The sequence below is a fragment of the Argentina silus genome (genome assembly GCF_951799395.1).
Source record: "Argentina silus genome assembly, chromosome: 20".
NCBI lineage: Eukaryota > Metazoa > Chordata > Actinopteri > Argentiniformes > Argentinidae > Argentina > Argentina silus.
Window position 1 is genome coordinate 7,366,292 of NC_139674.1, and position 13,449 is coordinate 7,379,740.

At 48.7% G+C, this 13,449-nt stretch overlaps 1 protein-coding gene across 1 annotated transcript in view; it reads right to left on the bottom strand.

The window, feature by feature from the left end:
* The window catches only part of LOC310820578 (fatty acyl-CoA reductase 1), a 21,879-nt gene extending 14,010 nt beyond the window's left edge, over window positions 1-7,869 (bottom strand). Inside the window, exon 1 of the mRNA XM_083692282.1 lies at window positions 7,675-7,869. Within this exon, the coding sequence (XP_083548408.1) occupies window positions 7,675-7,863 (189 nt within the window). The 5' untranslated portion in view covers window positions 7,864-7,869. The remainder of the gene's footprint in view (window positions 1-7,674) is intronic.
* Between the last annotated feature and the right edge of the window lie 5,580 nt (window positions 7,870-13,449).

Here is a 13,449-nt window from a genome sequence, read left to right on the forward strand (position 1 = left end):
GCATGTTCGTGTCATCGTATTCTGCTTTAGTGACCTCACGGTGAGCCTCCTTCGTAGTCATAGAGGTGATCGTGGGGACACACGGGGGGGGTTAGAGAGTGAGGTGGCAGGGGGTCGTGGAGAGGGCTCTGCACCCCGCCGCCGCCACGCCCCCCCCTTCACGGTCCCCGGCCGTACCCAGAAGCTGCGTGCAGCCGAGCGGAATGCCGGAGAGAGCCTGGGTCGGAACGCAATCCAGCGATTACGGGGGAAACCAAGCTGAAACCTCCCTCAACGCTTCAGCGAGCACAGAAACACACACAGCATCGTGGGGGGAGATGAGAGTGAAGAAAACAAACACACACACACACACACACACACACACACACACACACACACACACACACACACACACACACACACAGAACTTTTGTACATGTAAGAGCATCCGCCATCGCCATAGTGGCATCAAGACCATTCTCATCCACTTACGTCTGAAAGGAAACACCACAGGGTCAGCTGTGGTGACCATGTTTGTTTCTACCCGATTGGATTCATTAGTTTAGAGTTTTATCTGTTGGAAAAATACTGCAAGGCTGTGTAATCTTGATGAACACGATCCTCTCTGATATGGAGAACTAGGCTCACATCTCTCTTGCCACCAAACCCTGGAAATTCTCCAAACCATTGGACCTGAAGAGGGAATGAAGCTGGGTCTTGTTCATCGCAGTCAGATCAATAACACACACACGTGCATATACACGCACGCACGCACGCACAAAGTCAAGTCATTACACAGGAACACATCAACTCAGACCCCTAAGGGTTTCATATGTCCATGCTTAAATGCTACCCTCTCCCTCTCCCTCTCCCTCCCTCTCCCTCTCCCTCTCCCTCTCTCTCCCTCTCCCTCTCTTATCATGCTACAGAGGTTTCTATGCACCATCTATCAAACAAACGTCTAAGACTACAACACAGTGGGTGACAAACGGCCATGTGAGGTGTGAAAAGATTAAATAAGGTCTCAATTGACCTCTCCCTCGAGTTCAGTCACGTATAGCATGGGACATTCAGCTTGGGACATTGCGATCGGGTGCGCGTACCAACCGTGGCACCATCGTGGTACCGCTATTTCTTGACCTCCTACTGCATCAAGTCACAAGGCAATGTGGCTACGCCTCACAGACAGACAGGCAGACAGACAGACAGGAAAGGTCATGATGCGGAAAAAAGCCATCAAATCAGACCAACGGCATTCACCCACACCGACAACCACCCATCTGGATGCAGAGAGCAGTGGGGGAAGGTGCCTGGCAGACTGTCACTCCCCTGCAGGGACACTGGGATAGGTCCCCACAGCCCCCGGGTAGGACTTGAACACGACTGAGCATGTGCTAGAGCATGTCAGCCTTGGCCTTGATGGCTCCTTCAGCGATGTATAATGTGGTAATTTGTTTCACCAACTCAAGTTAATTTGCGGCCTAATTATACGCAAAAGCATGCCTTCCCCCTCGCTCCCCTTCTCTCGGGAGGGAACCGTGGGCGTGTGCTGTGCCTGCCACCCGCGCGCACGCCCTCCTGCCTCTCCGCCTCTAGTGCCACATGCCAACCAGCCCCAGATGAGTAGCAGCAAACTGCTGATGCGGTGCCAAGCTGGCAGCCAAGGCCCCTCTCTCTCTCTCTCTCTCTCTCTCTCCCTCTCTCCCTCTCTCTATCTCTGTCAAACTCTAAATTCCAAAGTGATATTCTCTGTTTACAGAACTTGACACGCCTTGCGCACACACAGACACACAGACACACACACCTGCGCGCACACACACACACACACACACACACACACACACTTCCACACACACTCACACACACACGCAACCACACTTCTGTGGGGCGTGGTTGTTGGACATGGATCAGGGATATCAGGCCAGACAGGAGCATGCCGTAGTGAAGTACCCGTAACATGATGCCAGAGTTGGCGAGGGCGATACGTCTGCACACACACTGACACCCGCCATTTACAATAACAACATAGACAGAAGGCTCCAATTGGAGCAGGAACAAGTGGAAACACAACACCCAAGGCGGAAATCAATAATTCCTGAATATTTGTATTGCTGGAAAGATCACCTCTCTCTGGACACCAAAGAAGAGGAGATCGATGCAATGGATGAACGCATGTTAGAGCGGTACATTCTAACGGCATATAAACCAGCCACCACAGGGTTCCAGAGCTGAGGGGGTTGAACTGAATGATTAAACAGATCAATGTGGGCCTAGGTCAATCTCTGGCACACACACACACACATACGGTCTCATTAACCTCACACAGACACAGTACACTACATCTGAACACACTCATTTCACAGCATTACCCTTTAATGTGCCGTGGAGCTCTGCTGAGAGGAGCTTCATTCTCTCTCTGGGGAGTGCTTCTGAACCTCTCTTCCCATAGCAGGTACCACGGCAGTGTGTATGTGTGTGTGTGTGTGTGTGTGTGTGTGTGTATGTGTGTGTGCGCGTGCGTACACATATGTGTGCGTGCACGTGTGTGTGTGCGTGTGTGTGTAGCCGTGTAAATACACACAGTAAATAACATAGTGTTACCATCCCAGGGCGCTTCTCTCAAAGCAGCGGAAGCCCCATCCCAGAGTTCTATCCATAATTCATGACTGCAATAGCAATGCATACAGTTCCAGCCACCAGTCTCCCTAGCTTAGTCTGAGCCCCCCTGACAACAAAGGAACCTACAAACGGACGTGTTCGGACCAAATAAACATCCCTCTCTACAGGCCAGAGCAGACATTTCTAATATTTGTAGATACGTATCTATAGCCTTCAGTGACTGGAAGTGGAGCTGGTATTGTTTTTGTTTGGCCAATGTGTTACTGGCACTGAATTCAGTCAGGCAGGCAGAAAAGCTATTTCGGGTGACAGAGTTCCCTAAAAATAGTCATTGTCATAGTAGGTTACTGTAGAAGTGCGCTAGATATCGCGGTGATGTAGCCTAATGCGAAAATCATTCCGCAGCTTGTGAGCTTTTGTGGTTTTACATGGCCTGGCCTACATGTGATATTTATAGGAGCACCCAATCTCCACTGGAAGACAGCAAGGTTATGTATGACTAACAATAGTAGTATATCAGGGTGGGTCGGGAATATCAGGGTGGGCCATAAATGAGGCATAGATCCTAAACCTCAAGGAATTCTCTGAATAGTGAATAGATAAGGATGTGACACGCACGCACGAACGCGCACGCACACACACACACACACACACACACACACACACACACACACACACACACACACACACACACACACACACACACACACACACACACACACACACACACACACACACACATACACACACACACACAGCTAGCCTAGCCTAGCCATGCTATCCCTCCCGTCTCCCTGGCCTCTCTGGCCTGCCCTGCCCTGCCCTGCCCTGCCCTGCCCTCCCTCTCTGGTGAGTAACCTCCCTGTGTGTCCTAACAGGCAGCCCTGCCTGGCGGTGAGGGGGTTACAGCCTCGACAGGAACGCTGACTACAGCGCCAACAGCAGCATGGTGCTTTCCAAGGAACACTAATGACCGCAGCTTTGGTCATACACAGACAGGAGAGAGAGAGAGACACTCTATAGGATATCCACACCTGTCGGTCCTCTGTGTGTGTGTGTGTGTGTGTGTGTGTGTGTGTGTGTGTGTGTGTGTGTCATCTCACCACAGTCTCAGACACAGATAGGAAGATTGGTATACAAAAAAACATTACCCTGTCTCTTTCTCTCTTACACACACACACACACACACACACACACACACACACACACACACACACACACACACACACACACACACACACACACACAGTCAGTGTGCCTTTGCTTCACTGATCTGTCTTTTCACACAATGTCCCCCTTCATTCGGAGCAGGGGAGCAAAGAAAGACAAGAAAAGGACAAAGGGAGAGAGAGATGAGCCGCCTTTGCCAAAAGACGAACAACACAGTAGTTGTTCAATAGAAGCCTGGTTCAGCAAACCTCCCTGCCCCAAACCTCATACCCCTCCCCTCTAACAACCCCTTACAAGTTTGAACAAATATTGAGAGCAAACAATCAGCTACATTTCCACACTGATGAGGATGACTGTCCACGTTTGTAAAACACAGACAGTACTGAGGGTTTGTTGTTTGATGCGAGTGCTGACGTATTGAGGATATGTTCTTAGGAATTCTACTGGAGAGCAGAAGGTGTGTATCAAGGGGAGATCTGGGATCAAGTACACTGGAGCAGATGATCCGACTGGAGTCAGCAAACACACACACACACACACACACACACACACATACACACACACACACACACACACACACACACACACACACACACACACACACACACACACGGAAGAGCATCGGCCATGGCCAACCTGGCATCAAAACCATCCTCATCCACGTATGGCTGAAAGGAAACACCCCAGGCTGTGTAATCTTGATGAACACGATCCCAGAACCAGAGCAGCCCTGCTCACAGAATTACCATTCAGTATCACATCCAAGCCGACATGGAGTCTTCTGGGTGCCATTAACCATACCCCACCAGTCTAACTAAATGGAATGTCTCCCTAACCAATACAGTTATTAACATATCGACCGGGTCACTACCACCCACTCAGAACCAAGCCCAGTCAGCAGAATTCTGGAAGATTCCCCTTCCCACCCCTCTAGCATTCCAACATTCCCCACCTCTCCTACAGAGGTCCGCACCCATCTCTCGATACTGTAGACACTGGCCCGGAGTTCTGTCTCAGCTCCAAAGATGCTTGTTATTGGATACATGAAGTAAGAGAGATGCCAGGGTCCTAGTATGCTATTGAAGGAATCTGAATCACAGGAATTTAGGTCACTGTCTTGACCTCTTATTGAACTTCCATTCATACTATTTCTTAAACCAACTATGTGTTAAAATGTATGTAACAGAAGGTTTAAATGTATATCACAGTTATGTCCTTTAGGGGGGTGCTCAGGGACAACTGATATTGACTGTATAATGTGTTATTAAGTAGAGCCTTCTGCGTCAGAAGCTATATTTTGAGAACATAGGATAGAAGGGAATTTAGACAACAATGGCCCCGGGGTGAGATGGGGTGAGATGGGGTGAGGACGAAGTTCCATGAAAAAGTTATCTGTCCTCTCCACGCACATGTTTTAGAAAGTCTTTTCAGTACATAAAAAATTAATGTTTAAGTTTTAGTCAGAGAGTCTTTGGCAGCTGTGGGTTCTAGTAAACAACTATTCTATTTTCACCTGGGCTATGTTGTTGCTCTCTCCTTGCAAGTTTTTATTTTTTCATTTCTGTTGGTTATTGATGTTGTATTTGATTCATACTTTAATTGAATATTGAATGAATGATAAGAAATTATTAATTAGATTTACCCCAATGAATGTAATGTGTCTGTCTCACGATCTTTATTTCGAGTGGAAAAAGTTGATTCCTATTCTAACAGACTATTAGTAGGAGAGGACATAAAAAAGCCCCAACATCCTACTCCCTTAGATGACCTGCATCTATCACAGGTATCACATGACAGCCAGTGGATACAACACACAGACCAAACTGCCAAGCCTTTTAACAGATGGGCTAACACGCTAATTAATGACAGAGTGAGATCAGCAGAGAATGCTATGCTAACTCAGTCAGATACCTATCTGCATGTTCTTCTCCAGGTCAGAGCGCCTCGTCTGATAACATCCTCCAACGGCTAGGTGGGTGGTTACCTAGCAACAGGTGTTTTGAGTGACACTCAAGAGGCGGCAAGGACAAAACGAGTGCCATAAGGCCTTGTCCGTTCTCATACGGTATTCATCTTTACAATATAGCCATCTATCTGCCTCTGACTGGAAGAGCACACACACATGGGCATGAACACCAATTAGAGCGAAGTGAGGACTTCTTATGAAGACATAGCTAGCTACAGTAAATACTTTCCTTTGAATATTTGGGTTGCAACACTCTTCAGTGTTGCTAAAACCAGCCAGACAGCCAGACAGCCAAAAACACATGCACACAGAGGCTATGCTTTGATTAACACCGAGGCGGAGCAAAAGGAGGCGCATTTGAGAGATGTTTCAATTAAAACCCACATCAGGTAGTTTCAGTAGCATTCAGCCAGCCCCCTCGCCCACGCTCCCCCCCCCCCCATCAACTGGATACTACAGTATGGAAGTTGCGGTGCTATTAACTGGCGCCTCCATTGTTGTGACAGAGCGAGCTAATTAGGTGGTGAGAGATGCATTCTGTACCGAGGTGTTCACCTCGAAAGCTGGAATGAAAGGCAGGAAGGAAGGGAACACGGAGCAGGCTTTAATAGCTAGGGGGGCGCTTCAAAACACATTCACAGGGACAGCTTCCATTAAAAATAGCCCTTCCATCCCAATGTTTGCACACAAAAAAGGAGTGATTCAATGATTACGGTAGGGTGACAGTGAGATGGAGAGAATAAGACAAGGTGGTTCTTTTAAGACTGTCATGCAAAAGAAAAAGCATGTGTGTATGAGACAGAGAGAGAGAGAGGGAGATAGAAAGAGAAGGGGTATGAGTATGAGTATGAGTGGAGGCTGGTGGAGGTAGAAATCTGAAGACGGGCTAAATCGGAGGGCGTTTGATACCATTCTTCATTCCATTCCACGTGTTACAATGAGCCCGTCCTCCGGTTTCTATCTCCACCAGCCTCCCCTGCTGTGTGTGTCATCATGTGTGTGTGTTCAATCAGTTAGATGGTGGCAGCTCCAGTGAAGAGAACAGAGATGCACAAAGCCTCCTCCTGCAGCTCTGACTGAGCCCATCAGTACGCTCCCAGTCCCAATGTTTCAGACCTCATTAGGCCCAACACAGCAACACAGTCCTGGGTTGTTGTCCAGTCACGCTTTGCCACGCTTTCATGCCTCTCTTTCTCCCTCTGTCATCATGCCTGACCTCATGAGGTATCCCTGACTTGATCCATCTCTGTCATCCCCCTCTCCTTCACTTTCTCCGTTTTTCTCTCACCCTCATCTCTCCGAGTAGACTGCAGTCGGCGGACAAGCACTGAAAGCTCCACTTGGGGTCAATGAGTCCACTTCACTATGGCAACTGCCATAAAAGTCATTGTATATTTATAGGGAAGTTTCACATCCTGGAATATAAACTTGGTGATGCATTACAATCCAAATGATCCTTCTTTCCAAGGATCATTTGAATAAACACATAAAAAGACACAGGAATACTGAAACCTAAGCAGCCCAACCTAGGTACAACCCCAAGCTATAACAGAAAAGAGACTGGTCATCAAATTTGCCTACGACATGGTAAATGAAGACACACACTGGTTATAAAAACAAAGCCAGCCTCCGCCATTTTGCTTCAACAGAACAGACGAGTTCTGTTATGTTCTAAGTTTAGTGCAGGTGAAATAAGGAGACAAGGACTGGAAGCCACTTATGATTATTGAGATACACACACTATACTGTATTAGTAGTGCCCTAAATATACTAGTGCACTAAAACCAGAGTGCTAAAACCTAGTATACTAAAGCCTAATGCACTAAACCCTACTGTACTAAAGCCTAATGTACAGTACATTAGTTCTAAACTAGTGGGCATTAAACCCCTAGTGTTCGAAAAAAGCCTTATATAAAAAAGAAAAACACTTCTGTCCTTACCTTGCATTTCATCATGTCGCTGACGCGCTCCTGCATGGATTGGCCAGCCTTTGGCCTGACCAGGATGTAGAGGGCGCGGACCTCCGGGCAGGAGCGAAGCAGCTTCTCCACCAACACCTTGCCCATGAAGCCTGTGGCCCCCGTGATCAGCACGCTTTTGCCCGCGTAGTAGTTAGCGATGGACGCCATCCTGCCGCCGCCACCGCCGCCGTCTGCTGCCAGTCTCTCTGCTGTCGCTCGTCCTTGTCCCAGCCTTCACAAGACGGCTCCTACAGGGGGAGATGGAGGAGGAGGGGGGGGAGAGAGGGAGGGAGGGAGGGAGGGAGGGAGTAGGAGAGAGGTAGAGACGGTAGAGTAGGGGAGAGAATATGAGATTAGTATTAAGCTTTGGGCTGTGGGACTCACACTCACAGTCTGAGAGTCAGTGTACAGTATGTGTGAGGGTAAACAGTTATTACAGCTGGCTTTACATAAACTGGGTGAGAGGGAGGTAGATCTGTTACTGAACACACTGCACGCACACACACACACACACACACACACACACACACACACACACACACACACACACACTCACACACACTCACACACTCACACACTCAAACACACACACACACACATACTCCTTTGGCCTACTGTCCCTCCTCCTCACCCATTCTCCCCCTCCCTCACCCCTCCTCACCCACACACGCTTCAGCAACACTGTCTCTGTGTCCAAAATATCTCACCCTACCACATCATCCCTACCACAACCACTGGCCTTCATGAGATAAAACCAGAGGTTTGGAGATGCTTTGTCCTTGTTTTATGACAAAAGGATTTCTCAATTTTCAAGTTACCATGGCCACCCCTGAGGTCTGTGTTTATCAAGCTGATTTGCATTAGGAGTGAGCTGTCTCCATTACACGGAGCCTCAGCTGATCAAAAATGTTATGAATGCACGCACACGCAAACACGCGCACACACACACACACACACACACACACACACACACACACACACACACCTAGCATAGTTCACATGGAGAGAGATCTATATCCATTCAGGAATTTAAAACAGACACTTGCACTCCCTTCCTCCTACCAATGCATTCTGACATTCATTGGGGCACACAGTCTCATCACAGTCCACTCTCCAATAGGGACTTTGGCTGAGAGTTGAATCAATCAGTTCTCTAATGGCACTGCTGTAATGGACTTTGTCTGGTTATTTCGGCCGACTCAATACAATTAATCAGCGTGTGTCTGCAGCAAACGCGTGGCAGGCGGCCAAGCCCCATGGGGGGAAGTGCTGATCACCACAAAGACATAGGATGGAGCTGCTTGACGCTGCCTCATATTCAGTGAGCAGGACAGTCGGTACAGTAGCTTATGCATTGGCATGCCCCCGGAGATCACATTACATTCGTTTGCTGTGTCTGAGAGAGGGCAAACGCTTAGCGACAGCATTAGTTAACTTTCTGCCAAGTCTTGAGGTATGAGTGAACGGGTTCCCCGCTATGTGAGTGCCCTGCTTGGTCTTAAGTGCATTTTTGGAGTCTGAGGATTATGCTACTGTAGTCTTACAGCTTAGCTTCTATAAACATATTTATGTGTGTCCCTCAGTTTACATAAGCTTATGCATGAGAATTTGTGCATTAAAAATTCCTGTGTGTGTGTGTGTGTGTGTGTTTTGCTGTTGGAGGATGTAGCCTAATCCCAGGTGCTGTCTGAGGCCCTATTCATGATCTCTTCCCAAGGTCTCCAGAGTGTATGATCCCAGGGGAGGCTGGTGGAGGTAGACATCGGAGGACGGGCTCATTGTAATGCATGGAATGGAATGAGGAGTGGTATCAAACACTCCCAAGAAGAAGGAATGAGTCATCGCCAGGCTGAGAGAGAGAGGAGGAGGAGAGAGAGAGAGAGAGAGAGAGAGAGAGAGAGAGAGAGAGAGAGACAGAGAGAGAGAGAGAGAGGAGAGGAGGAGAGAGAGAGAGAGAGAGAGAGACAGAGAGAGAGAGAGAGAGGAGGAGAGAGAGAGAGAGAGAGAGAGAGAGAGAGAGAGAGAGAGAGAGAGAGAGAGACAGAGACAGTGAGCACTGAGGTGTGGGTGAGGACACATATGAAGCCTGTCAAACCGGGATGAGATGAAATGCCACAGCCTGAATTTATTGGCTCTTGAAGAAATTAACTGACTACACTGAGGGGAACCTTGTAAAACCGGGAGTCCTGGATTTTGACAGCGTAAGAGATGACAGTAAATCAATGATTAAGCGAGAAACTGTTTTCATAACAAAGCAACATTGTTTGACTATAATTGTCTCTGTTTGAATTATAGGTTTTTGCTGCGACTGAAGGACTAAAAAGCATTGGCCAACTCATCCCCTCCCTTGTTGCTATCCCCATTTCAGTTAGCCCACCATCTCAGTACAGAAAATGGAAAACAAGTCAACATATGACGATAGCATGGCTTCCATTATTGCTACTGACTGGCGGTCTCATCAGAGCACGCGAGAATCAAAGCACACTTCACAGCCAGCCAGTGTTGTTGTGGGTTTGCCTGTCACCAGGACAACCATGCCCAAATATATCACAACCCTCTTCAAAGCCGACGAGTCTAAGCCCCCAGTCCCTGTTTAGCCTCATACTCTTCTGCTAGCTGCTAGCTGCTAGCGCTGAGAAGTCTTTTCTGGCCTCTTTGTAAAACTAGCCAGTTGACTCGCAGCCTTGTGAATGTTGGCCACAAAACACACTATGAAAAGAACAGCTTGGTCAGTATTTAGTGGTCCAGCCAATGAACGGTCAGTATTCCAGGGAAGCCGTGTGTGGCTGCTCTGTAGCCTTTGCCATCTTCTATCCTGGTCCAACTGTGTCTGCTGAAGGACAGGAGACTGGACACAATGTCCCCCTGAGCCACTAGTGACCTAGATATAAGCCATATAAAAACCTTGCTATCCCTCTCTCTCTCTCTCTCTCTCTCTCTCTCTCTCACACACACACACACACACACACACACACACACACACACACATACATAGAGAGCGATATAAACATTTATGCACATACACGCACACACGCACGCACGCACGCACGCACGCACACCCGCACGCACACACACACAATGCTGTACTGTCCTGCTCTAAAATGCATTGACAGCTGAGGCCTTTTGCAAAGGCCAACTGCTTCCACAATAAGATTCTGATTTTCTGCCCAGGAAATGAACCAATAGGATGTGGCAGGTTGTAGCAGGACTGGCAGCGAAAGGCATGAATCAACTTAAATCAGAACAAGGCGTTCAATAACACCAGCATGATGCAGAGGAGGCTGGTGGAGGTAGACGGTCATTGACTAACGTAGACTGATCAGTCAGAATACTCTGACCGAGACTGAACACAATGGGAGCAATTAGATCATATTACATGTATGGTAAGGGAACCGCTGCTAAGACAGCCTGCCTGTCATCACAGTTCTATAACCTCCAATCCCAACCTGCTCCCCCACTTCCTACGGTATGGCCCCCCCCCCTTCCCCATCCCCATCCCCCACACTGTGCCCCTCTGTACACCCCTGACAAAGGGGTCATGGTCAAGGTCCCCCCCCGTTGAGGCCCAGGCATTCTGACATAGTGCCCCAGCATTTCAGAGAGATTCATGGGGGGACAAAAGGACAAGGGGCTGAAAGTCACAATGGATTAGCGGCTTGACAATGGACTTGTTCCTGCCACTGGAGTGGTGCTGGAGCTAGAGGTGGAGCGGACACACACACACACACACACACACACACACACACACACACACACACACACACACACACACACACACACACACACACACACACACACACACACAGACACACATACACACACACACACGCACACACGCACACACACACACACACACACACACACACACACACACACACACACACACACATAGGCATGTACACACATGCACACTCACACACTCACACATTCACAGACACAGACACAGACACAGACACAGACACAGACACAGACACAGATACAGATACAGACACACACGCCAGCCAGGGAATTCCTCCCAGGTCGCAGCCTGCAGCTCACCCCTCCTCTCCCCTATCACTGGATGGATGGCTGAGAGAGAAGGAGTACAGAGAATAACGCTCACTAACAGTCCATCCAGTCCAAGCTGTTAGCTGTGTCTGTGACTGACTGCTCTTCTCTAGTCTCTATGACTGCTTAGTGTGGGTCCGTAACCAAGAGATTGGCTCCCACTAAATGTCAGCTTTGTCCCTCGCCAATAAAATGGGCAATGCCACCTGCTGCAATAGAACCCCAGTTCTAACACATGGGCCAGGGAGCAGGGGGGGGGGGGGGGAGACTGTCAATCATGGCCATGCTTGTTGCAGCAGGTGGAGGTGACGTTGATCCAGGATAAATCCCCCTACTCATTCATTCATCTGGCCAATCATGTGGATGACAGAGAGGACAGCCAAGACAGGTGTCCAGACAGGTGTGTTACATAATGATGTCCTCTATGCTTTGTAAACTCAAGGTGTGGGTCAACTTCTAGGTTGCTACATTATAGTATGAACAACGTCATCGTGACAAAGTATCATGTCCAAAGTCATTCAGGGTAATTTCGAAAATAAACAACATTTTCTGTGACCAGTAAGTTACAGTGCAGCCCCCGCCCCCCCTCCTCCTACACCACAGGAGTTGTAGTCAGGGTACTCTGAGGCATCCAGCTAGCTAGCGCTCTGTCAGCTTATTCCACACATTTCTTTTGAGTGAGGGCTTTTCTGTGCTCTTCTCAGCAGGAGGTATGTGCTGTTTGTTGTGTGGGCGAGCTCTCTGGGCTGCAGTGCTGTGGCTCCCGGTCCCTGAGGGACTTTCACCACACAAATCTGCCCTTCGTGGGGCAGCAGTAGAGTGGCTTCGGAGGAACACAGAAACAGCGACAGCGGCTTCTCGCTCTGGCTGCCCATCGGCTGAGAAATTAAAACAGACAAAAGCCGACTCAGCCCACCGAAAATATATAATTCACAACATCTAACGAGGAAAACAGACTGTGACTGCCAACAATTAAGGGGACATTAGTCTTCTTGAATGTTCAGTGCCTACTGACACAAAGAGAAGTCAGCCCTTGCACAACAACAGCTTAAGTCCCCCCGTCCCCCCCCTGAGAACCGAGCGTGCAAAGTGCAGTCTGCCACCGCAGCGGGGCACTTCTTCTCATGCCCATGCCAACCTGGCGACAACTCAAACCACAGGCCATGTCCGAACAGTAAGCACAGCCAACCACTTTCACTTCTTTGGGGGGTTTTCAGCGGCAGCGGGTTGAGCACCATGCTGCCAGCAGCGCTATCTTGTCCAACATCCTGGCATCCCGCACTCTCAGGAAGCCACCACACACAGGAGCCATCGTGCCCTACTTTAGGGGCGCAGACGGACAGCCTGCCCGTGCTGACTCACAGGCCAAATACAGATCACTGCTAAGAGACTGAGATGGATGACACAGATGATGGAGGTTGATTATTATGATCTTCCTGATGAGGCGAACTCGTGGTACAAAGGGCTCGCAGTCACTGAGCTCTTCATAAATGTTTGATGCTATTTCTCGTTTCGTATTCTCTTACGCAACACGCTGCTAAGGCTTCCTTTGGTCCCTATCTCTGGAAGACATCTCAAGCTCACAGGAAATTGAACTATAAAGGAAATTAGTTCTCTCTTCTCTCTCTCTCTTTTATACGGTGCTCTTTGGCCTGAGCTCGGAGGGATACACCGTTAGTCATTAGATCGGAGAAGAGATGACCATTC